This window comes from Crocodylus siamensis, chromosome 1 (genome assembly GCF_052110815.1).
Source record: "Crocodylus siamensis isolate JL-2025a chromosome 1, ASM5211081v1, whole genome shotgun sequence".
Lineage (NCBI taxonomy): Eukaryota > Metazoa > Chordata > Crocodylia > Crocodylidae > Crocodylus > Crocodylus siamensis.
This window is the reverse complement of record NC_143395.1, coordinates 420,306,583-420,330,812: the sequence shown is the minus strand read 5'-3', so window position 1 is coordinate 420,330,812 and position 24,230 is coordinate 420,306,583. Positions and strand designations below refer to the sequence as shown.

Genomic DNA, 24,230 nt, shown 5'->3' with positions numbered 1-24,230 from the left:
GAGTTTCCTTGTGCCTGAAGAAGGGTGTTTGTGCCTCAGTGCTGGCAATGAACAATTTCTCTAGCTATCTAGTTGGTGTAATAGGAGATATCACACCTGCCCAAGGAACCGGGCCTGCCCACGTCCTCAGCCCAACACGGCTGCAGCCAACCCCCCTCTCCAGCCGTGGCGCTCCGGAGAAAAGCTGCCGGAGGAGAGAAGTCAGAGCAGCCCCGCGTGGCCGTGACTCGGTCGGGGGTCAGCCGTGGGGCAGATGAGGGCTGTGGGTTGCACATGGAGATGAGGACCGATTTGATTGCTTCTGTTCGGGGCAATCTGGATTTATTCTAGCAGCTCAATCGTTTGCCGTCGCGCTGGCCGCGCGGCTGTTGCTGCCGAACTTTCCTGGTGCCGACGCCTTCCGGAGCTGAACCGCAGGAAGGGCTTGCTAGCAATGAGGGGGATTAAACATGGACACAGAGAGGTTGTGAAGTCTGTCTGGGGAGGGGTCGCCGTGGAGGTCACACAGACATCTGTGGGGCACGGTTCCCACTGGCCTGATCCTGCCCTGAGCAGGAGATAGACGAACTGACCTCCCGCGTCCCTTTTAGCCTCTTTTTTCTACTAGTCTGTGACTAGCTCCAAGTTCGTAGCTGCCCTGTGCATGCATCGGTGTGTTGACTCTGAATCCTAATGAGGGCGGCTCATATCAAGGTGGTTAACTGGTTGACCCTTGATCTTACTAGCAGACATGTCAAACCAGGCGGCTTCTCCCACAGTCCGGAGTTGGCTTTTCCAGGCACTCCCAGGTGTTTCACTCCAGCGCTCTCCCAGACATGTCTGCAATGCAGCTGTGTCCTCCATGCACAATTTGGCAGCTGTTTCTAAATCAGTAATTATGGAGCACTGTACAATTACCTTTTATATATCTAATTAAAGCACACAATGGATGCTGTATTATTCATTGCCATAATTCATTCAGTAATCCCTTTCAGCCTTTTTTTTTTAACTTTATCCTAACTGAGTATGAACTCTGAAGCATCTTACCCTTCTTAAATCCATGGAAGAAGTCCCAGGCTTCTGCTGCAAACACTTACCCTGGAGCACACAGAGGAACAACTACAAAACACACTTTTTTGTTGCCATTTCATAGATTTCATAGACATTAGGGCTGGAAGGGACCTCGGGAGATCATCGAGTCCAGCCCCCTGCCCAAAGGGCAGGAAGTCAGCTGGGGTCATAGGATCCCAGCAAGATAAGCATCCAATTTACTCTTGAAGGTGTTCAATGTAGGTGCTTCAACCACCTCCGATGGCAGACTCTTCCAGACCTTGGGGGCTCGGACAGGAAAGAAATTCTTCCTTATGTCCCGCCTGAAGCGGTCTTGCAGGAGTTTGTGACCGTTCGACCTCGTCATCCCTTGGGGCGCTCTGGTGAACAAACGTCCCCACAGATCCTGGTGGTCACCCCTGATAAACTTATAGGTGGCCATCAGATCACCCCTGAGCCTGCGCTTTTCCAGGCTAAAGAGTCCCATGGCTCTCAGCCTGTCATCGTAAGATCTGTTTTCTTGACCTCTGATCATGCGCGTGGCTCTCCTCTGGACTCTCTCAAGCTTCTCCACATCCTTTTTGAATTGTGGAGCCCAAAACTGGACGCAGCACTCCAGCTGCGGCCTCACCAAGGCCGAGTACAAGGGGAGAATGACGTCCCGGGATTTGCTCGAGAAGCATCTATGGATGCACGCCAGCATTTTGGTCGCTTTACTAGCCGCAGCATCGCATTGCGAGGCTCATGTTCATCTTGTGGTCAATGATGACCCCCAAGTCTTTTTCTTCTGTAGTGCTAACCAACGTAGCACTGCCGAGCCTATAAGGGTGCTGCAGGTTTTTCCTCCCAAGGTGGAGAACCTTGCATTTTTCGGTGTTAAAAACCATCAGGTTCTCGTCCGCCCATTTGCTGAGCTTGTCCAGGTCAGCCTGGATCACCCGCCTATCTTCTGGCGTGGATGCTTTGCCCCAAAGTTTGGTGTCATTGGCGAACTTGGCCAGTCCACTCCTGACTCCAATGTCCACATCGTTAATGAAGATGTTGAACAGGATGGGTCCCAGGACAGAGCCTTGAGGGACCCCACTGGTCACAGGGCACCACGATGAGTGACTGCCATCAATCACAACTCTCTGGCTCCGACCACGGAGCCAATTTCCCAGCCAGCGGATCGTGGTGGAGCCAAGGCCACAACCGGCCAGTTTGGCCAAGAGGTGATCATGGGATACCAGATCAAAAGCTTTTTTGAAGTCAAGATATATGACATCAATCTCTTCTCCCTCGTCCAGGTGATAGGTCACCTGGTCATAGAAGGAAATGAGATTGGTCAAACAAGACTGACCCGCAACAAACCCGTGCTGGCTGTCCCTTAGCATGTTAGCCTGGGCCAGTCCCTCAAGGATGGCCTCCTTAATAAACTTTTCTAAGATCTTCCCCAGGATAGAAGTCAGGCTAATGGGCCTGTAGTTAGCCGGATCTACTCTCCTCTCTTTCTTGAAGATCGGCACCACATTGGCCTTCTTCCAGTCTTCCGGCACTACACCAGAGCGCCAGGAGTTTTCAAAGACCCGTGCCAGGGGCTGGGCTATGACGCTCGCCATGTTCACATTTGAAGCCATTCTTGGCAGCTCTGCTCCGGACCCTGGAATTGGCCATGTCAGGATTCAAGAAGAGAGACTTTCTGTTCGAAGACAATGCCTTCCCCCACTCTGTGCACCGAATGGGGAAGTCTGCCCAAGTTTTTGGGGTTTTTTTATCATTTCACATGTGTTTTCTCAAGTGCAGGTGGTTACCTTAGTCCATGTTGACTCTTCTATGGGGTCTGTGCCAGGGAAATGCCTAATCGTGGACCACTGCAGACAGAAAAGATCTGCTCGTTGTAGGTCTCGTCCGATCTCTATGCAATCTTGCTCCGCATATGACTGCAACACCTCTACACTGTTATATTCTCATGTCAGGTCTTCTTCCAAGTGGTCTGAACTTTAAAATAAGAAAACAATCCCACCCTGTGCCCTCCCATGAGTCGTTGTGCGCTCTGCTCACATCGCACAGGTTTCCCTTTGAATGCAGTGTGCTCCCTGGAGCTCCCTGGGGAAGGCAGTATTGCATCTGCATGGCGTGTAACTCAGTTGTGGCAGCAATGTGCAGAGAAACAAGGTACAGAAATGTGCTCTTCATGTCAGCATATTGTGTAGCACAAGGGAAATTTACGGGAAGTCTTTCAAAGAGTGGTGTTCAAATGAGGCTGTCCTTTGCAGAGCACGCTCCCTTTAATGTTGCTCTTCCTGTCTTTATTTCTAACCCTGTGCTCCTTTTAATTCATCTCTTCCCCTTCTCTTTAATCATGCTCTTTTCCATTCTCATTACAGGATAAGCGAGAGCAACAAATCCAGTTTAAATGTATTGGTGTGTAACGTATGAGGAATGCTACACACATCCTCCTCCTCCCCTCCATGCCTGCCTTGTCTTTTTTGGTGGAAAGCTCCTGGGGGCTTTCCCCTGCATCCAGACAGCCCCGAGGTTCAGGGCTGTGTGCTGAGCGGTGCCTTCAGGCTACTGGAAACGGTGCCCATGAGAAGCAGACCTGTGTGGCTGTCCCTTGAGAGATTTTAAGTTTTATACTGAGTATTTAGCTGCAGTTTACCAGTCTTCCAAATATTACTCTAATTCCAATGATTTGGTTTTTTTCCAAGTTTAGGGTGTAGGTCAGTGAATGATGCCAGGAAGAGAGCTTACATTGTCTATGTGGAGAATAAAAATTAACATTTGTAAGGGAAACTCTGTCCCCAGCTCCGTAGTTAGGTACAGAAAATCCAGCGCTCGAATGACATTGTCCATAGCTGTTAGGTTAAATCTCAGTATAGTAGCTGAGAGCACAGGATTAATTACTTTAGTTTTAATTTTAAGTTAGACATAGGCATTGCTAACGTCCCTCCAGGCGTGGCTAGTAATGCTGGTGGAGAAGGGAGCGCGGCGTCTCTGCTGGCAACCGTTCGAACGCGGGGGCTGTTCATTGTCGCAGGGAGAGCGGACGGGGACAAGGTCGCATGCTGCTGGAAATGAGCCCAAATCCTCGAGATGCCTTGGAGTACGGGGACCAAGTTCAGGTGACCAGTTTCAAGGTAAACATAGCCACAGAGCAGTGGATCTCTTCAGAGGTGACATTAAGGTTTAGATTCTCTCCACTGGTGAACGTTGTGAATTGATTTTGGTTAATTCTCTTCTAATGATTGATTTTAAATGCACGTGCCAGTGATGGGCTTCGGGAGAGGGAGAGCTGTTGTCCCCCCAACCCCTGGTCCAATGCTTGCGGCGTTACATGAGCTCATTTGCTGCACAGAGGTCCCTTAGGAAAGCGGTGGCCCAATCCAGATGCACACGCTTTAGTCTTTGCACCACAAACTCACTTCTCATCTCCCCCAAGTATCATGGTGTCAGTATTGTCTGTGATAACAAGTGCAATGTGTGCATTGGCATACAAACGGCTCATTTGTCTTTGTTGCAATCCCTTGCCCTTGATCAACAGCCGGGCGTGTCTTTCTCTAAGTGTCAATAGGATCTGAGACAAAAACCAAACGCAACCTGAAGTGATAAGAAACCTCGATGAGGGATTTGGAAAAGAAATACAGGAAGGCTCCTCATCGATTCATTCTGTATTTCCGAAGCAGGGCAAAACCTTCCTGTCTGGGGACACAACGCTCAGCTGCCGTGTTGCACTGTGGGTTGTTGCACGTTCCCCGTTGAAGTCGTGTTGCTCTCGTCTCTCCCTTTTCTCTTCTCCTCTCCCGTGTGCTGAGTTGCTCTGTTCTTGTATGGGAGCTCCCTGCACCCCGGTGGGACGGGGACATATCGATCACATGCACAAATACGCATCTAGAGCCTCCAAATTGTTGTGGAGAGCTGGGGCCATGCTGAGCTCGGACCTCTCCCCAGGACAGACCCTTGGCTGACTTCAGTTCAGTGCAGGGAAGCAATGACAACGTCTCTCAGCTGAGGCTCTGCCCCTTCAGGGTAGAGGATCCTCTGTCATTTCCTGATCTTGTCTGGAGGGAAAATGCTATTTTTTTTCAGATTGGGCAGGTGCCCAGGGCTTCTCTGGGAAGGCTTCCACTGCAGTATAAGGTAAGCCATCGAAGGAATTGCTCCTTGTTGCATAAAACACAACCGACTGAGCACATGTCTGAGGACAAGTCTCTCGTTGCACGCTTGGTGCTGGTTAATACATAACAGATGAGGATGTTTCTCAGCTTTCACTGCCGCCTCCTTTCTGAATCTGGTAAATGTGTAATAAAAGCAACAGTATAAAATAGAAAGTGCTTTGCTGTGTAGACGTGTGCAGACTTGTTGCTACAAGTGACGGAGCATTTTGGTGCATCTGTCTATATAGTATTGCACCAATAATCTGTGGGGTAAGGGAGGTTGGGGTAGCCACTGTGCTGGCCCCAGCAATGTTTCCTGGGGGAAAAGACATTTTCTGAGCGTGCCTTGAGTTGAAAGAGTCTAAAAACAGTGGAGAACCAGTGATGTGGCCTGAGAGAGGCAGCTAGCTGTGTTAGTGTGAAGTTGGACAGACAGCAGGATCAAGATGTTCCTCGTAGACTCAGGGAGGCTCAACCCCTGGCCCATGGGCGTGATCCTGCCTGCAGCCCAAGTCACCCATCCCCACAGATCCAGTGATCTGGTGCTGGGTGAAAGTTTGGAGGTGTTGGGAGCCCCCGGCAGTAGCAGAGGGAAGTAGGAGACTGGGGCACACGCTCTGGGCACCAACCCAGGGGAGGAGGGGAAAAAGTCGTAGAGGCCGCACTGCCAGGGGCACCGCTGGGGATGCTGTTCTCCCCTCCCTGCTGCCCCCCACCCCCGGCACCCTGTGCCCCGGGCACTCAGGCACAGTGACGTGTGCTGGGCCTGGGCCGCTTGTGCCGTGCCACCCACGTGAGGCCCGTGGTGCGTGGCCCTGGACTCGCACACCAGAAAGCTTGAGCACCGCCAGACTCAGCAGAGGGTAAGAAATGATCTGCAGAGAGCAGTTGTGCAATGCAGAGGTGTTTATTTTCAATATAAAAGGGAATGGAGGGAGGGAGGGGAAAGGGGGACAGCGCTGAGAGAGGTGAACACAGTAACCAGGTAAACCCCCGAGGGATGCAGGGATGTGGAAGTGAAGGATGAGAGTTTGGAGCCGGTCCCTCCCAGCGGGGTGCTGTGCATGGGGGCTTGGGAGACGACCCCTGGGCCAGGGCAGCAGCAGGGTCCAGGCGGGAGCAGCCCCTGGGATGGAGACCCCAGCCCCCCCACCTCGGGGGCACCGAGGGGCCGGCAGTCGGGCAGCGGGGGGGACAGTCTGTGCCGCGGGTCATGGCAGGGACGGGGATTGGCTCAGGGCTGGGCTGGGGCCGGGCACAGGGTCAGGGGAGCCGCGTTGGTGCCCCCAGCATTGAGACCAGGACAGAAGTAAGGGCGCAGGATCCCGGAGAAGCAGTCAGTGAAAGTGAAGAGATGGGACCTGTCGGTCACGTTGTAAAATGAGACCTCGCCCCCCTCGTAGTCCAGGAAAACCCCCACCCGCCTGGGGCGCACGCTCACGGGGAGGGGGGTCGGGGGGGAGGTGCGGGCCTTGTATCCCCCAGCCCCCAGCCACACGGCCCAGTATCCATGGCCAGGTGTGTATGTGACCCTCCCCTTCCTGCGCACAGACTCCCTGCATACGCCCAGGTCCCAGCGCGTCTTGTCTCCCACCTCCACCTCCCAGTAGCGCCTCCCGCCCGCGAACCCCTCCGCGCCCAGGACACAGGGACAAGGATCAAATCTCTCAGGGGTGTCGGGCACATCCTGTCGGGTGTCTCCGTCTCTCACACATCTGCGATCCTCAGACAGGACGAGCCAGGGATTTGCCGTGCCTGGGTCCAGAGTCACGTCCGCTGGGGAGAGAGTCGCGGGTCAGGGCGGGGGCAGGCGGGTCCCGAGATCAGGGGGAACTCGCCGCGTCCCAGGAATCGTGGGTCAGTCCCGGCTGGGAGACACCGTCGCCCCGCGGGGAAATGGGGGGACAGGAAATGGGGGGAACAGGACAGGGGGACGTCCCCACCGGCCCCTTCCTCCCCGGGGCATTCCCGCCTGGGTGCTGGGGCCACGAGGGGGAGGGACATGGGATGGGGGCAGGGCAGGCCCCGGGAGGGGCAGGGGCATGTGATGATGTCATCCCAGCAGGTCCCTGCCCTGCCCTTCCCCCACACCTAGCGGGGTGCTCTGCCTGGGGGGCAAGGGGAGCGGGCTCCACCCCGTGAGCTGGTGTCACATGGGCTGTGGGGAAGGGGTGGGGGGCAGGGAGGCTGCAGGGAGGGGGGGACGGGCTGGGGGACAGCAGGGAGCAGAGGGGCCCATTGCAGCCTGCCCGGGGGAGGGGGGCAGGGAGAGCGGAGGGCAGGGCCCGGGGGTCTCCGTGCCTGGGCCGGGGTCACTCGGTTTGCTGCGACAGCAGGTGGGTGCCTGCCCCCCCACCCCAGGCTGGGCTGCTCTGCCCAGGGGGACCCCCATGTCCCCAGCCCTGTGGGCACAGCACTGCAGCCAGGGCAGCCCACAGCCAGCGCCTCCCCAGAGCCAGCCCAGGGCAGGGCCGTGCATGGGGCTGGGCGCAGGGGTGGGAGGGAAGGGGAAGAGCAGGGGGGGCACTGACGGGGGCACTAAGCACCGGAGAACAGGGCCCATTGCTGGTGAGTCTGGGGCAGTCGAGCGGGGAGGGGGCATTTCCCCACTGACTGCCCCAAACCTCTGGGCTCAGCTCACAAGAGACATGTCCCAGGCCCCCCCGCCGTGTGTCTGCTCTGTGGGTCTCCACCGGAGGACCTGCACAGGGACAGGGACACCCCGTGTACACGGGCCCCGGGACACTGCTGGCACCGGGGCCATCTGCCCCAGAGGACTGCGCAGTCCCAGGCCCGGGGGGCCCAGTTTCTGCACTGGCCCCCTCCGTTGTGCCAGAAGCTGCACGTCCAGATGCAGTTTCCAAACACACGGGAGTGACCTGGGGGCAGAAATCCCAATGGCTCCCAACAGGACCGGGCTCCGGGGCCACCTGGGGCTGGTGGAAATGCAGCCCTGGGAACAGCCGGAGACTCCTGCAGCGCTTGTGCAGGGGGGGCTGGGGAGGACGAGCAGCCTGGGACGGCGTCTGCTCAGAGCACCGGTGTGAACGGACCTGCCCCTCTGCTCTGTCCCCAGACCCGCTGTGACATTTGCCCACTGGAGGACATCGGCCCCTGCTCCCACCCAACACCCCCGCTGAAAACAGAGACAGCGCCAGCCCCACTTCTCCTCCCAGAGGGATTTCTCCCCTGTTGTGAGCCGCACAACTCCCCTCCAGCCATGCCCAGGCCCCCGGCATATACAGTGCTGGCAGGGACTGGCTCACAGCCCCAGGGACCATGTGTGCTCTCCACCCCAGCGCCCCACAGCCCCTGCTCACTCAACAACCAGCCGGGATCAGGGCAGGGCTGGGGGATCCCTGGAGCGTGGGAGATCTTGCACCCTGGTCTGGGTGCAGACTGGCCCAGTGCGGGCCCTCCCCATGGTCAGTCTGGTCCAGGCTCCTCTGACCCACAAGGGATGGTGACTGGCTGGGTTTGTGCATGCAAGGCTCCCCTTGGGAGGGAGGGCAAGGTCCAATGTGTGCAAGCTCATTGAGAAAACCTTAGGATACACATAAGGAAAAACTTTTTTTCTGCATGGGTAACTATAGTCTGGAGCACACTCCCAGCAGAGGCAGTACAGTGGCCATCCCTGGAGGTGTTCAAGAGGAGGCTGGACCAGCACAACCTAGAGCTCAGTTCAGCCCCATTGCCTCCTGCCTATGGCAGGGGATGGGACTTCCTGAACCTTCTTCCTATGACTGTGATTGTGTGCGTGTGAGGAGTGGGCCATGCTGGGTTTCATTGCAGAGCCTCTCCCATTCATGAAGGGCAGCCCAGCTGAGCTCAGCTGCACCGGGGGCAAGTCCCAGGTCACCTCGAAGCAGCACCTCCTCCATGGGTCTGCACAGCTCCAGCCTGACCTCCCCTCCCCAGTGTCCCCCGGGGCGGGAGGTCTGTGCACACCTCATCCTACCTCACCGTGAACCCAGAGCTTGGCCCAGAGCCCCCAGGAGTGCCTCCACTGTCCCCTCTCCCCACTCTCAGGAAGCAATGCTCCAGGAGCAGGTCCAGGCAGGGCTGGGGGGTCCCCGTGGGGCTGCAGCTCTTACACCGCACTCGAGATGCAGACTGGCCCAGGACAGTCCCCGCCACACTCAGCCTGACTCCAGGCTCATCTGAGCCACATGGGGAAGGTGACAGCTCTGGGCAAGGTGAGTGAGACTCCCCAGATTTCCCTGCCAAGCCCCCACCACTCAGGAAAGCTTCAGGCCCTCTCCACACCACAGACTGAGCTGGGTCATCAAAGCCTCTTGAAGGACAGATGCATCGACCCTCCCGGGTGAAACCAGCTGCTGGGCTGCCGCTCTGTGTGGGCAGGACTGCGCTGGCTGCTGCTTTGCACCATCACGAGCAGGAAACAGCTGCAGAGACCAGGCTGGGACCTGCCAGTTGGGCCCGTGCTGGGGACTGCGGGCACCTGTCTGCACTCCCAGGACAAGCCCGTGCCTGGCTACAGCTGATGTCTGGGCCACCTCCCCATTGCCTCAGGAGAGGGATCGTTCTGCCCCGCTTTGCAGCCAGAGCTGACATGACAGACATGGGGACTGAAAGCTTGAAGGCCTGAGTAAGAGATGCCCGGGCCAGGAGAGAAGTTTCCCTAGGATCTGCACTCAAAGGAAGTGGCAGGGCAGGGACTGAGCTGCATCCAGGGCAGGGAGTGTATGGAGGGACAGAAAGCCCCAAATTGCCGGGAGTAGCAAGCAGCAGGTAGGGATGGGCCGGCCATGGGGCTGGAAGAGGAAGCCCAGAGCATCATGGTGTAGGGGCCGAACATCGCTGGAAAGGAGCTGGGAATGGGGAGCAGGGAACAGCCTCTTGCTGCCTCATCTGCCTGCACTCGGGCCTGTGCACAGCCCTGGGAATGGGCAGGATGGTCCCAAGGGGATCCCAGGGGTGGTGCTCAGCGCCCTTGGGTACTGCAGGCTGCACCACACTGCAGGACCCAGGGACTGAAGGCTGTTGGACACTGTGAGACCTTCCCCATTGCATGCAGAGACCCAGATTTCCCTTCAGCCCCTCCCTTGAGTTGAGATGAACCCAGAGATTTAACCAGGACACGGTGTGGCAGCCCCTGGGACTGGGGCACATGGAAGAGGATAATCTCAGCGCACCGGCACTTGGCTGTCCAGCCCTGATCACAGCATTACCTCCTCCCTCCCGCGGCAGGAACAGGGATCCACCTGTCTGACCATTTCCCTGTTTCCTGTGTCACCTGTCCCCACTGGAGTGACCCAGCCGTGCCCTGCATGGAAATTACAACGGGACTTTTCCCCCTGCCGATCCAGAGGCCCTTGGACATGGGCTGAGGAGACGGCTGCAGGACCCTGCCATGTGCTGCGGTGTACCTCTGAATTTCCTTAGCATTTCCATCATGCCTGGGATGCTGCACGGGGTCTTCACTTCTGTAGAAACAGCTTTTGCTTCCTGAAACTTCACATCCTTGCTCCTAAGAGGAACATATCCCCCATCATCGCTCAGCCCAGCTCTTCCACGTGGATATTCCTGCCACAGCCCAAGCAGGAATGTCCTGGGAGGGGGAAGGAGAAGATACCGCACCTGCCCAAGGTCCTTTTCACATCCTAGAAAGGGAAACATGAGGGTAATAGTGATTATTTCCTTGCTGAGTGAAACCATCTGTGCCAAAGTTCAGTGAGTTTATGACTTGTCTGTTCGATGGGCATCCATTTCTTCACTGTCTGAAAATCCCTAAGTCTGCCTCTGCCTGCTGCGCTTGGATGCAGCCGAGGGGCGATGAACCATTTCTTTGCTGTCACCTCTGTCTCAGCATTACACTGCTCTGAACATTTGCACGGCTACCTCCAGATGTGCTTTCCTGTCCATTTTGGCTGCTGACAGAAATGATTAAAAAAAACCCCAAACCCTGTGCTTTACTGGAAGAGGCAGCATGTTAGTTTGACCTCGCTCCTTAGCATCTGTATAGATCATGCACTTCAGCAAGGCTTTTTGGTGCTTTAATATAAAGCAGATTCAATCAATTATTAGAGATAAGCTCCAGAAAAGCCCCACTGAAGCCCCCAGTCTACGACGACATTGCGAAGCCAGGTCCAACTAATGTGACGCCGCGTCTGGGGACGCGCTGGGTTCAGTGCGGGGACACACTGGATGTACAGTAGAGCCCTTTTTATCCTCATGTCTGCAAGAAGCCTTCATGACTAATAAGCTGGCACTTCTCCCAAATCAGAATTTCCTCCCAGGACAAACTGGTAGATCTCCAGACTGATGGAAAGTCTCACCTGAGTCTTGGCCCAGTCTCCACCAGGTCTGGGGGCCAGGCTGAGGGCTGCTTTGTGCCAGAGGGCAGCAGCATTGGGGGCCGGATCAGCAGCGCACGCTCACCTTCAGCAGCTCAGCAGGTGTCCGCCGGCTCTTCTCCTCTATCTCCGAGATCAGCTTGCGCAGGGAGGCGCTTTGCCGGGAGAGTTGGGCTATGTTGGCCTCCAGGCGCCGCAGCGTCTCCCTCTCCTCCTCCTCCAGGCTCTGCAGGAGCCGCTGCTCCTCCTCGCTCACAAAGCGACGCAGCTTCTCGCACTCAGACTTGATGCTCTCTCTCCGTCGCTTTACCTTGTTCTTCCAGGACAAGCAGCAAAAACAAGTGTGAGCTGCCATCTCCACTTCCAGCTTTGCATTGGCAGAGGGAAGGCACGAACTCAGGGTGTGCAGCCCTTTGTCAGTAGCTAGACTGTCACCGGATATATGATACACACATTACATATAGTGGTGCACTCTCTAGAGAAAGGATCACACAATACTTTCACCCCATAGCAAAAGGGCTGCTATCCAAAGCAGAGATTTAGGATCTGGGGCCTCTGTAAAGGCTCTGGGGCTTGCAAGAAAACCCAGTGGGCCACGGATCATCTCTGGCCGATCTGTTGATATCCGTGCTTTTGTGCCAGGCCTGGGGCTGTCCCTGGGTCGAGACATGCAGGAGATGCTTCATGCAAAGCACTTGGAGCCTGTGTTGGCAAGGGAGATGGGTGGGAAGGACCCCAAGGGAGCCCCCTTCACCAACAGGAGCTCTCTACATAGGAGACAGGCTCCTCTGCTAGGGCCTTTTCCCTTCCAGGTGGGGAAAGTGGAAGATCCTTAAATGACAGCCCAAGAACCAGGAAAAGCACAGAAGAGACACGTGAGGAAGGGGCTGCAGGGCGGAAGAAGGAGCCCGCACCAGTCCCACAAAACATGAACTCTGCCCCGGTGAGAGCTGCCCGGGCCGGGGAGCCTTGAAGCCCCTGTGCACGGGCCCAGGGCAGGGGGACACGCACTGCCTCCCCTTGGCCCTGGGGTGGGGAACAGCAAACTCCAGAGCCCCTTTCCCTTCATGCAGGGGCATCGGGGGTGAGAGAGCTCATGGCTCCCTTCCCCACAGGGCAGGGTAATGCCGAGTGCCCAGCCTGCCTGCCCCCGGGCCCCGCAGGAAGGGCTCTGCACCACTCCTCCTCTGCCTCAGCGATGCCCATCCTGATACGAGGCTTTTAGACTTCAGAGAGCTGCTAGAGGAATCTCACAGAAACCGAAACACTGATGTGATGGAAATCCTGCTGCGGTGCCACAGCCCTGGGACAGGCAGAGACATGGGCTTTAGGATGTGCACAGAGTGCAGCAGCTCTGGGAGCAATCATGGCTCCAGCTTGCAGTGTGGCCCATTTTATGGGAGGTAAAGTATGTCGTGCAGGCGAAGAGCAGTGGCTCGGTCCCACCCCTGGGAGAGTGGCAAGGAAGGGGTTAAGCTGCCAGCACCTCAGCCCAGTCTGGTCCCAGCTCTCCCCCAGACCGCAGCATCCCCCGATGTCGAGGAAGAGCTCCCTCCATGACACACAGCCCCGCGGGGCAAATCTTGCAGCTCCCCCACCCCTCACCGCCAGCTCTGCCACGGGAACGAGCTCTCGAGGAGCACAGACTGGCACCTGCCTCCCACGCCGTGGTGGTGTCCTTCTCCGTGGCCTCCATCGCCAGGGCTCTCTCCAGCCCCTTCCTCAGAGGATGCAGGGCCCGCCGGAGCTGCACCTGGCAGGAGAAGCATCAGGTCCTTATTCCTGACCCTGACACGTGTCGGGACAAGGAGGGCTTGATACAGGATCAGTAAATGTGCAGGGAAAGCAAGCGGCAGAAGCAGGCGTGTGGGGGGCTTGCTGGCCAGCCCCCTCCCCGCTCCTCTCGACCCCTCGTTGCAGGCGCTGGCTCAGGGGCGCTGGCACCGGGTACAAGCAGCAGCTGAAACTGCTGTGAGGGGAGCAGTCACCTCAGGGTTGCTCTGCAGACACGCTTCATGAGCAGGCAAAAAACCTGCTGTTTTTTATCAGTAAAAAATGGGGCAACATCTCCCTCCACCACCAGCAAAGTCCAGCTGCTGCCCCTCGGCAGAAGTGCATTTCCCAGAATGTGGGGCAGGAAGCCTTTGTTTCTCCCCAAAATCTCTGTGCTGTGCCCAGCCCCTGTGACAGAGCTGGCTCCCATCCCTGTGCACGAAACATTGGCAGGGCAGGGTGCGAGGGCAGACCTACTCAGAAAGCCCAGTGGGGCTGCGTGGGCACCAGAGCACCCAGAAAAAGGGTCCATGTGCTGTCGGGGACAAAGGAGCAGGTTCCCTGTTGCACACAGTCATATATGGAGGCAGCCAGGTCTTAATGGTCCCCAAGAGCTCCAGTGGGCTCAAAAACAAGGACCCGGCACACAACCCCCGGCGAGAAGAACGCACGGCTGGTTTTGGAAATGCTGTGCCCTGCACGTGGAGATGCAGAGCACAAAAGTAGAGAAAAAAAGCAGGACAATTAATGTAATTAGTATGAATGATGAAGACTTATATACTCAGGAATAACTAACTGATCTTTGGGGCACCAAGGGAGGCTGGTGAGTTCATTGATGATGAAGTGCTCAGCCACGGATTGGGTGGGAGTGTGGGTGGAATTAATGGATATTAATTCATTTTGTGGGGAATCAAAGAGGCTGGAGACTAATCATGAATTAACCTCCTGTGGATTAAGTGAAGCAGGGGGATTCGGTGACAACCACTTGATCTTCTCTTGTACGAATGGGGGAGTGTTGAATTCACTGATAAGTACTTGTGATGCCGTGTGCCAGGAGACACTGTGACTTCTGGCTTGGGGCAGCAGAGTGAGTGGCAATTGCCGACTGAGGGGTTCAGGATCCCAGGGGTAAGGCTAGACATTTGGACACTTGGCCAGGAGTAGGAAGGAGCAGGATGTAGGGGTGGAAAGAGGCTTGTGAAGAGGACCATCCTCATCCAAGTGGATCTTATCATCTGACCTCTCTTCAATTTTCTTAACAACAAGGCATGGCAGGGAGATGTAAGGGAACTGGAGGTGGAGACCTGGACAAGAGAGGTGGTGGCTGCCGCGTGCTCCTACTAGAGGATGCTTTGTCATCCCCTTACCCCCACAGTCCTTCAGTTGTTTTGACCTGCAATATCCCACCCAACACCCCCTTCCCCCTCCCCCTCCCCCCTCCCCCTGCCGCCGCAGGCTCTTCTTAGGCTGAAACGCAGCATTTGAGACACCTGGGACTGGTCAGTTAATTCAAGCAGTGTGTGCTGGCATCTAGTCTAGGGGAATGTAGTCCAGAGGAGATTTTTTTCTGGGAAAGGGTGAGAAAAGCATTCCCAACTCTGGAGTAATGTGCATTTGGAGGCTCTGGCGTGCATGCTTTATGATCAGCCAAAACCTTTCCAGAAGGACAATCCCGGGGCATGGAGACTGATTCCTTAAAGCTCAGCACTCCTGCAGCCATTCAGCATGAATCTGGGCCCACTGGCAACACCTCCCAACTCAGTGTCAACCACAGACTTTATGAGCCTGGTTCCAGTCCAGTAACAAGGTCACAGAGAGGATTGTTGAACAGGATCAGGCCCCTGCCCTGCACACCCCAGGGCCCTCCCGGCGCCTCCTGCTCCAGACACATCGCTCCCACCTACACAGACCGCGCTGCCGTCTCCCTCCGAGACAGCTCCTGAACTGCTGCACAGCGCAGCCATGACCCCTGTCCCCTCCAGTCTGGCCAGTTATATCCTATGAGACTCTATGAAACACTTCATTTAATCTAGAAAATGACCATACTTTTTCACATACAACACAGCCTTTCCCCTCCAAACCAGCTGCTGGAAATTGTAGTGTGCATTACATGTGAGAAATGTGGTGAGAAGAGTTTCTGCTGAGCAGAAGTGAAAGTCAAATCTGCACTGGAGCAGAAGAGGGAGCAGTTTCTGCTCCCAGGCTGCTGCTCCTCTGTTACTTGCTACAGGAAAAGCACTTTTATCTTTATTCTGCCTTTCAAACCCAAGTTGTGTCATATTCTGAGCTGCATTGTATGGAGAAAATACTATTTTCCCTCTGCGTTGCCTATTCAGTGTTTATGGGGGCTGAGATGAGTTAAAAGGCCAGGGATTGCGCTAAAATGGGAAGCCACACCCTGGGCCTGGGATCCCAGGGGCTGGGACACACTGAAAGACAGGGCCAAGGGGCCCAGAGACTTGACACAAAGAGGGATGAGGCCAAAAAAGTTGGGGGGCTCAGCACAGGACATGCCCTGAGGGCAGCTGTGACACCCTGTAGTAACCACCTTAGACTAGCCCTGTTAGCTAACTTTGCTAGGCTTGCTAAGGTGGCCTTAGCTTTTCTTTCCCTCCTGTAGGAAGGAAGCACCCCGAAATCCCACAGTGGTTAAGCAACCCCAAGGTCTGCAGGGTCTGTGTGCCCTAGGTGGCACAGAGCCTTAACAAAGACCCGAGTCCGGGTGGTAGCAGCGGTTACCCCAGACTCATAACTGGGCTCCAGGAAGGGGGTTGACTGGACTTGGGTGCCAAAGAGGAGACACTCAGAGGGTGGTTTTCGGCCAGAAGCAGTGAGGTGGGAGGGTCAGCACAGGAGCTACCCATACTGGCTCGCCACTGTTAACTAATTTTATCTCTTGGGCCAAATCAGTTCTCAATTCTGTCAGCGAAGCAGAGCTCAATCACTCCAGTCTGTGCTGCACGACCACCGGCAAGCACCCTCCCTTGCGGACACTTCAGCTTGGGGCTTCAGATACTGCCCGGTACATGGCAGGCATCCTCTGTGCAACCCACAAGCCCAGAGGCCTAGGAGTCCAGATGCCCACTAATTTCACTCCACCTAAAGGCTGAAGGAGCAAGCTAAAGGGAAGCCCAAGAGCTGTACCCTATGAACATAAGTTTTGTAGCCAAGTTCCTGCATCGGGAGGCATTTGCAGACTCTCTCAGGGGTCAGCTTGCCTGCAGTGCAAGCAGTAGACCTTCAACTCAACTGCTATAAGTCATTCAAGACCGAGGAGAGGGGGATTGCCCTTCCTGGTAAGTACAACCACCCGAGCTGAAACCAGTCATGGTATCTCTCCTGCCAGTGAGTTTTGTTCTGTTGGTTTGTTTAAAGCCATATGTGGCCCTACAATGGGCACACGTCCTCCACCCCCACCAGGGGCCTCAGGTATTTCCAAAGTCTTCTGACAGGCAGCCTATGTGCAGGCCCAAGCCTGGAGGCTCGGGGTTTGGATGCCCCCAAGTTTCGCCTGCCCTCGGCCATATGGGTGCAGAAGCAAGTTAGGGAGGAGCCTCCCAATTCCATAAAGTGGGCTTTAAGCCCCAGCACCCCGACAGGTACTAAGCCACGGCAGGAGAACAGACATCCCCAGGGACACTGAAGGAAAACTGCTTTCCTTGACCCAAACACACGGTGCTGCCCCTGCCAGGTAAGTGTGTGTCTGTGCAACGGGCTCTCTCGGGTCAGCAGTGTCACCTACCTGGTAATCCTTGGCAGCCTCCTGGATGGGGAGCACTGTGTGACCGCGGTGAGCCTGGGACTCCCTGCAGATCACACAGATGGCTTCCCCATCCTCCTCACAGAAGAGCTTGAGTTTTATCTCGTGCTCCACACACTGATTCTCCATCTTCTCCTTTCCTGGCTTCAGACTCTGCTCTTTAATCTCCTCCACCAGGGCTTTGAGCTGCGTGTTGAGCCGGGAGCTCCCAACCTGGAACTCTGCTCTGCAGCTGGGACAGGGGACGGCGTCGCCTGAGCCACGGACACGGTCCTCACAGTACTGGGTGATGCAGGCTCGGCAGAAGTTGTGCCCACACCCGATGGTCACCGGCTCCTGCAGGAGGTCCAGGCAGATGGCGCAGGCGGCCTCTTCAGCCGTGTCCTGTCCTGGAGGGTCTGAGGCTGCACGGCCCCGGCTTCTGCTGATTCTTCTTCCTGCTCTGTGCAGGCTGGGCCCATCCTGGGTGGTGCCTCCCTGAGCGCAACAGCTCATTTCCTGCAAGTCAGCTTCTAAGAAGAGAGAGGAGGGGCCGAGGGGCCGAGGGGCCAAAGGGAAAGTAAAAGGAAGAACTAACCTGAGTGGAGAGAAATGAAGGATGAGGGCAAGGGAGTGATATAAAAATCGCGGTTTGTTTCTTTGGAGGCTCACGAATAATAATTCTAGGCACACATTCTTAGTAACACAAAGGATATATTTGCAAATAGGGTCAGAGTGAAGACCAAAGACCACACTCTGCCCGCGAGGGAAACTTCCCAGCGGGCTTTATCCCCTCTCCCCTGGACACGTGTGCAAAAGCAGGAACTCTTACAACTCATTTCCGGTTCATACAAACATATATGAAATGACGTCACGTCATCCGTCGCATGTGCATTTTAATTAACTACTTAAGTATGCGGGGCGGATAGGCTTATATGCATTAGCTAATTACGCTTGCTCAGAAAGTACTTTAGGTTACAAAAAGTTCAAACCTTCGCTGCCCCAAGGACAGGACCATTAAAAATTGCAATTTATTCTTATCTGCTTGAGAACGCTAAGGAGTATATGCTTTACTGTAACAAAGAGATAGTAAATTTGCAAAACAAAGAGAGAGTGATACCTTAATACAAAGAGCCCTTAGTAGCTTCTCCTCCAGCCTCCCCCCTGCCACCAGGGAGAGCTGACAGCTGGGCTGTTCTAACAACACGATTGATAATGCATTTTTAATAATATTTCTAACAGGAGCAATAGAAGCAGGGAGGAGAACGGCTGAGGAGACAGGGTGTTCACAGGCAGGGAACCACAGATTAGAAACTGCCCCTGACTCACAAACACATAGGAAACAGCTCTGCAGGATGCCTTCACCATGGTGCAGGATTTTAAAAATGTCAATTCATTTTGGAGGGCAATGCTTAAGACTGACAAGGGCAGAGGATGATCACAGGTTCTCATCGGGCCTGTGGCAGAGGGAGCTGCTGAAACACCAGAGTCCCTTGGAGCCATCGTGACACTAACAGGGTCCATCAGCCTTCCCAGGTGTTACAGAGAGCTGGGTCCAGCACCCAGGCAAGGGAAGTGAGCCCAGACCTCAAGCCTTTGGGCAGGAACCAGCCTGTCACAGGGATGCTACCTTCATTTCTCCCCTGTCAACCCCTGCATAACTGTCCTCACCTTATGGGACCTCTGCCAGCTGTGATGCCCCTGACCTGAAGGCATTTGTTATCACCCCAGGTGCACCCCAGGTCTCTGGAAGGGGGACTAGCTGATAGCCCTTACAAACTGGATCAGAGCTTAGGAATCCCAGCATGGGGGCCAGCGTGCGGCATGTTATAGCATTTTGCTTGGCACGTGTGCCTCAAGTCTGACAGTGGGGAAGGGGCTATGTCAGTACTGCCACAGCAAGGACAGGGTATATCTTGGCTCCCGTACCATCTGTCCCTGGCACCCCAATATCTTACAAGCTCAGGTTGTGGATGTGGCGGGCCAGTAGGGGGCGCTCCTGCGTTGAGCCGCCCACCTCCCTGCACCCGACCACCTTCCAGGCTCCGAATGCCTCCCTAGGGGTGCCTTATATCCAGCCAACCCCCTTCCTGGAGCACACTCGCTAACCTGGGGGTAACGTAGCCACCACCACCCCGAGAAGGGACTCTCTTGACCCTGTGTCCTCGGGGAAACACAGGCCTAAAGTCCTTGACCCAGTACAGGCACTTGGGGCACTTCCCCAAGTCAGGAGCAAAAATGGAAGTCTCCATTAGCACTCAGACCTCAGGGGTCTCTTAGGCATAATTTAGACCCACTCCTCAATAAGTCTCCCACACCAGTCAAAAAGGAGAACTTTATTGGTGACAGGGGTAGGGTGAAAATAGGGTACAAGATTGAGCAATATCCTAGAAATCCTAAAGAGCAAACAGTGTGGCTGAGGTAGCCTTTTGATCACGCCTCTGAGTTACTGCCAGCTAAATATCTAATCCGATCTCGAGTAGCTTACTCACAAGCATCCTCCAAAGGCAGGTGAAGTTTCCCTCTGGAGGCAGGCCGTTTCTAGCTTGTGAGTTTTGGGGGAGAGAGCCAGTTTCAGATGGTAACGCTCCTCTGAGACCCTCGCATGGCTGCTGCCTCCTCCTCCTGGGCAGTCTTAACTTATATAGCGCCTGTGACCTCATTCGCTGGTCCAGTGTGGGCCAGCTCTGCTTGGCTGTCGGCCAACCAATTTGAAATACATCACTAGATGCTGGGCAGACTCCAGCCCACCAGGTAGAAGCCCCTCACCCAGGTACCTGATACCAGTCAGGTGGGCAGGGGACCAGGTTCCCCCCTCCCTCAGGAATGTAGCCAGTTCAGGTTACCTAAAGAGATAGGATAAGGGTGTGTCTCCTCTGCTGGGCCCATCCTAATCACATTGTCACAGCACAGAGATTTTGGGGAGAAACCAAGGTGGCTTCCTGCCACACTGGGTTTAGGACTCTTGTGTCTGCATCCATATGCATGAAAAGTTCCCACCCTCCCCACAGCTCACTTTCTCTAAGAGTGGGGCATCGTTATGCAAGGCACAAGGTTTGCCTCTCGCCTCAAAATCAATATATGAAAAATCACATCAAAATCAATATATCCAACATATGTACAAATATCAAAATATATCCAATATAATCAAAACTGCATAAAGATCAGTATAATCTGGAAAGATGTCAACCAAAACAATTGTTGCCTCTTGAATTGTTCCTGGACCATATCCATAGCATCCCTCTCCCACCACCAGTACATATGACATGTTCATGAAATGAAGTGTTAAAAAGTCTGTCACACTGAAACCTTCTGCCCCAGCCTCATGGTCCTCCCCCGGTGTGCTCCAGCCCACCAAAATCCACAGGCTATCCTGAGGTAAGGATGTAAATGGAAAACCCTCCTTGGCTGCTCTCGGGAAATAAATCCCTCTCCTCTCCCAGGGACTGCACACTGCAGGAACTGGAGGTGGAGATGGGATTCTGGGGACTGGCGAGTGAACTAGCATCTGCTTCCATTAAGCCCTCCAGCCCCAGTCAGTGCACTGTGGGCAGGCCCAAACTTTAGCAGGAGTTACCCACCGGAGACCTGCAGCTCCAGCAGAGCCTCTGCAGAGGAGACCCCAGCCTGGAAGAAGCAGGTGTACTGCCCATAGTCGAAGGGTCACACCCCGTGTATTCTCAGGGAGACGCTCCCAGAGGTGATGTTGTCCTTCAAGAGCTGAGTCCTCCCAACATAGTCCTGCATCTGCTCTCCAAGCTGATCCTGCCTGTCAGAGTACAGGCGCACGTATGGAGAGAACCGGGACTGGACGCACCGCACCTCCATGCTCTCCGCGCTCATTGCAGGGGAGAGGCGGCAAGGAAGGACCGCGACTTCTCCCACAGAGGCAACAACTGGCCGATCCGGTCCAATCACTCTGAACTGGGCTGGGGAAGAGTGCGAGACCAGAGGGAAATGAAACTGCAAAGAAGCCATGAACTCTGTGAATGCAGCTTCAATGGCAGCATAACATAAACGAGGACATAGGCAAACATGCACGCAGAGCAGCCTGGCCGGAGCAGGCAGAGGATGTGGCGGTCCAGTAGCGGGTGCTCCTGCATTGAGCCGCCCACCTCCCTGCGCCCGCCCACCTTCCAGGCTCCGAATGCCTCCCTAGGGGCGCCTTATGCTCAGCTGACCCCTCTCCTGGAGCACAGTCACTAGTCTGGGGGTAACGTTGCCCCCACCACCCCGAGAAGGGACTGTCTCGGCCCTGTGTCCTCGGGGAAACACAGGCCTAATAGTCCAATGGGTACTCGACCCAGTACAGGCACTTGGGGCACTTCCCCAAATCAGGGGGGAAAAAGTAAAGTCTCCCTTAGTCCGCAGACCTAAGGGGTCTCTCTGGCATAATTTAGACCCAGCCCTCAATAAGTCTCCCACACCAGTCAAAAAGGAGAACTTTATTGATTACAAGGGGTAGGGTAAACTAGGGTACAGGGTTGAGCAATATCTTAGAAATCCTAGAGAGCAAACAGTGGGGCTGAGGTAGCCTTTTGATCCCGCATCTGCGTTGCTGCCAGCTAGATATCGAATCAGAGCTCGAGTAGCTGACTCACACGCATCTTCCAGAGGCCGGTGAAGTTTCCCCTCTGGAATGCAGCCAGCTCAGGTTAGCTACAGAGACAGCCTGAGGTGTGAATCCTCTGTGCTGGCCCATCTGATCACGTTGTCACAGGGCAGAGATTTTGGGGTGAAACCAAGGTGGCTTTCTGCCACAGAGGACAGCTCAGCCTCCCTCTGCAGTGGGTCAGCTCTCTGGCCCTGGGCCCAGCAGGGACAAAGGAGAGGGGACAGGGCCCTGCACATGCATTGACAGGACGGGCCAGGTAGATGTTGGGGGAGGCCCAGGCCTGGGTCTTCCAGCCGCACCGCAGCCCACCGGGTTCAGGGGAGAGTCCCAGGCCCTGCCGGCTGGCCACATTTCACTATGCATCCCAGCCATGGATTTAGTTTCCTGAGTCAGAGGCCAGGGAAAGGGGCCCTTGTAAATCCAGGAGAGGAAAATGGTTAGCAGCAAAGGCAGACAAAAGGGAGGGCAAGGTGGCACTCTAGGGCATTTATACACAGACCATGAGTCTGCTCCACCATATTGGAAACCCAGCACGTTGCGGCAGACTTGGTTAATTGAGTCTGCTGGAGCACATAATTCATCTACCTAGAGCTGTATCGGGTGCAGTTGTACAAGTGGTGCAGCACGCATCAGCACTGAGAAAATGGTGGGCGGTGCGGTTTAAACTAAAATTCATTTGATGTGCTTTAGTTCAAAGTGCATTGCCAGCATTTTCTTGGCGCTACACGCTTTTTATTAGTGTGGACTGCTAATTAAAAACACCCGGCGCTGTAGCTGGCACATGTTTAAAAATGTATCTAGAGACCAACTACCTCACATATATGCTCCTGAACAGTAGCTCCTCTGCACCACAGGAATAGCTCCATTATTTTTCCATAGTGAAGAAATTTCATAGATTGCACAGACATTAGGGCTGGAAGGGACCTTGGGAGATCATCGAGTCCAGCCCCCTGCCCAAAGGGCAGGAAGTCAGCTGGGGTCATAGGATCCCAGCAAGATAAGCATCCAATTTGCTCTTGAAGATGTTCAAAGTAGGTGCTTGAACCACCTCCGCTGGCAGACTGCTCCAGACCTCGGGGGCTCGGAAAGTAAAGAAATTCTTCCTTATGTCCCGCCTGAAGCGGTCTTGCAGGAGTTTGTGACCGTTCGACCTCACCATCCCTTGGGGCGCTCTGGTGAACAGACGTTCCCCCAGATCCTGGTGGACACCCCTGATAAACTTATAGGTGGCCATCAGATCACCCCTGAGCCTGCGCTTTTCCAGGCTAAAGAGTCCCGTGGCTCTCAGCCTGTCATCGTAAGCTCTGTTTTCCTGACCTCTGATCATGCGCGTGGCTCTCCTCTGGACTCTCTCCAGCTCCTCCACATCCTTTTTGAATTGTGGAGCCCAAAACTGGACACAGTACTCCAGCTGCGGCCTCACCAAGGCCGAGTACAAGGGGAGAATGTCGTCCCGGGATTTACTCGAGAAGCATCTATGGATGCAAGCCAGCATTTTGGCCACTTTACTAGCCACAGAATCGCATTGGAGGCTCATGTTCATCTTGTGATTAATGATGACCCTCAAGTCTCTGTCTTCTGAAGTGCTATCCAACGTAGCACTGCCTAGCCTATAAGGATGCTGTAGATTTTTCCTCCGCAGGTGGAGAGCCTTGCATTTTTCGATGTTTCATAGATTTCATAGATTTCGTAGACATTAGGGCTGGAAGGGACCTCGGGAGATCATCGAGTCCAGCCCCCTGACCAAAGGGCAGGAAGTCAGCTGGGGTCATAGGATCCCAGCAAGATAAGCATCCAATTTGCTCTTCAAGGTGTTCAATGTAGGTGCTTGAACCACCTCCGCTGGCAGACTGTTCCAGACCTTGGGGGCTCGGACAGGAAAGAAATTCTTCCTTATGTCCAGCCTGAAGCGGTCTTGCAGGAGTTTGTGACAGTTCGACCTAGTCATCCCTTGGGGCGCTCTGGTGAACAGACGTTCCCCCAGATCCTGGTGGACACCCCTGATAAAATTATAGGTGACCATCAGATCACCCCTGAGCCTGCGCTTTTCCAGGCTAAAGAGCCCCATGTCTCTCAGCCTGTCATCGTAAGCTCTGTTTTCCTGACCTCTGATCATGCGCGTGGCTCTCCTCTGGACTCTCTCAAGCTTCTCCACATCCTTTTTGAATTGTGGAGCCCAAAACTGGACGCAGCACTCCAGCTGCGGCCTCCCCAAGGCGGAGTACAAGGGGAGAATGACGTCCCGGGATTTGCTCGAGAAGCATCTATGGATGCACGCCAGCGTTTTGGTCGCTTTACTAGCAGCAGCATCGCACTGCAGGCTCATGTTCATCTTGTGGTCAATGATGACCCCCAAGTCTCTTTCTTCTGTAGTGCTAGCCAGCGTAGCACTGCCGAGCCTATAAGGGTGCTGCAGGTTTCTCCTCTCAAGGTGGAGAACCTTGCATTTCTCGGTGTTAAACACCATGAGGTTCTTGTCCGCCCATTTGCTGAGCTTGTCCAGGTCAGCCTGGATCACCCGCCTATCTTCTGGCGTGGATGCTTTGCCCCAAAGTTTGGTGTCATCGGCGAACTTGGCCAGTCCACTCCTGACTCCAATGTCCACATCGTTAATGAAGATG

General features: G+C 55.0%; 4 protein-coding genes across 7 annotated transcripts in view; 2 read left to right on the top strand and 2 right to left on the bottom strand.

Moving 5' to 3' along the window:
- LOC149875540 (uncharacterized) overlaps positions 1 to 6,380 on the bottom strand; it is an 11,266-nt gene extending 4,886 nt beyond the window's left edge. The window contains exon 1 of the mRNA XM_090031444.1: positions 6,319 to 6,380. Coding sequence (XP_089887570.1) covers positions 6,319 to 6,380 — 62 coding nt within the window. The remainder of the gene's footprint in view (positions 1 to 6,318) is intronic.
- Positions 1 to 24,230, top strand: part of LOC149875529 (uncharacterized) — a 433,980-nt gene that overhangs the window by 135,886 nt on the left and 273,864 nt on the right. The gene's annotated exons all lie outside the window — the stretch shown is intronic.
- The window catches only part of LOC149875538 (uncharacterized), a 246,051-nt gene that overhangs the window by 218,244 nt on the left and 3,577 nt on the right, over positions 1 to 24,230 (top strand). The window lies entirely within an intron of this gene.
- LOC149875539 (E3 ubiquitin-protein ligase TRIM11-like) lies at positions 6,068 to 17,957 on the bottom strand. 4 transcript variants are annotated; one of them, XM_090030932.1, is made up of 5 exons: positions 16,998 to 17,957; positions 11,568 to 11,798; positions 10,767 to 10,789; positions 10,556 to 10,656; positions 6,068 to 6,941 (listed from the first exon to the last, which is right to left on the bottom strand). In XM_090030932.1, exons 1-5 carry the CDS (start codon positions 17,508 to 17,510, stop codon positions 6,400 to 6,402), a joined length of 1,410 nt encoding a protein of 469 aa, XP_089887058.1. In that variant the 5' UTR covers positions 17,511 to 17,957; the 3' UTR covers positions 6,068 to 6,399. The 4 variants fall into 4 exon arrangements, with proteins under 4 accessions (XP_089887058.1, XP_089887062.1, XP_089887059.1 ...); XM_090030936.1 differs by lacking the exon at positions 16,998 to 17,957 and adding an exon at positions 13,140 to 13,235; XM_090030933.1 differs by lacking the exon at positions 6,068 to 6,941 and adding an exon at positions 7,670 to 8,709.

Bases quoted from the DNA above. Each gene is read 5' to 3' on its own strand.
- LOC149875539 (XM_090030932.1), bottom strand. From the start codon at position 17,510: ATGAGCTGTTGCGCTCAGGGAGGCACCACCCAGGATGGGCCCAGCCTG. The intron at 10,657-10,766 runs GTGCGGTATCTT...TGTTCCTCTTAG, and splicing joins GTGAAAAGGACCTTGGGCAG to GAGCAAGGATGTGAAGTTTC. The intron at 6,942-10,555 runs GTACACCGCAGC...CTCTCTCCCCAG, and splicing joins AATGCTAAGGAAATTCAGAG to CGGACGTGACTCTGGACCCA.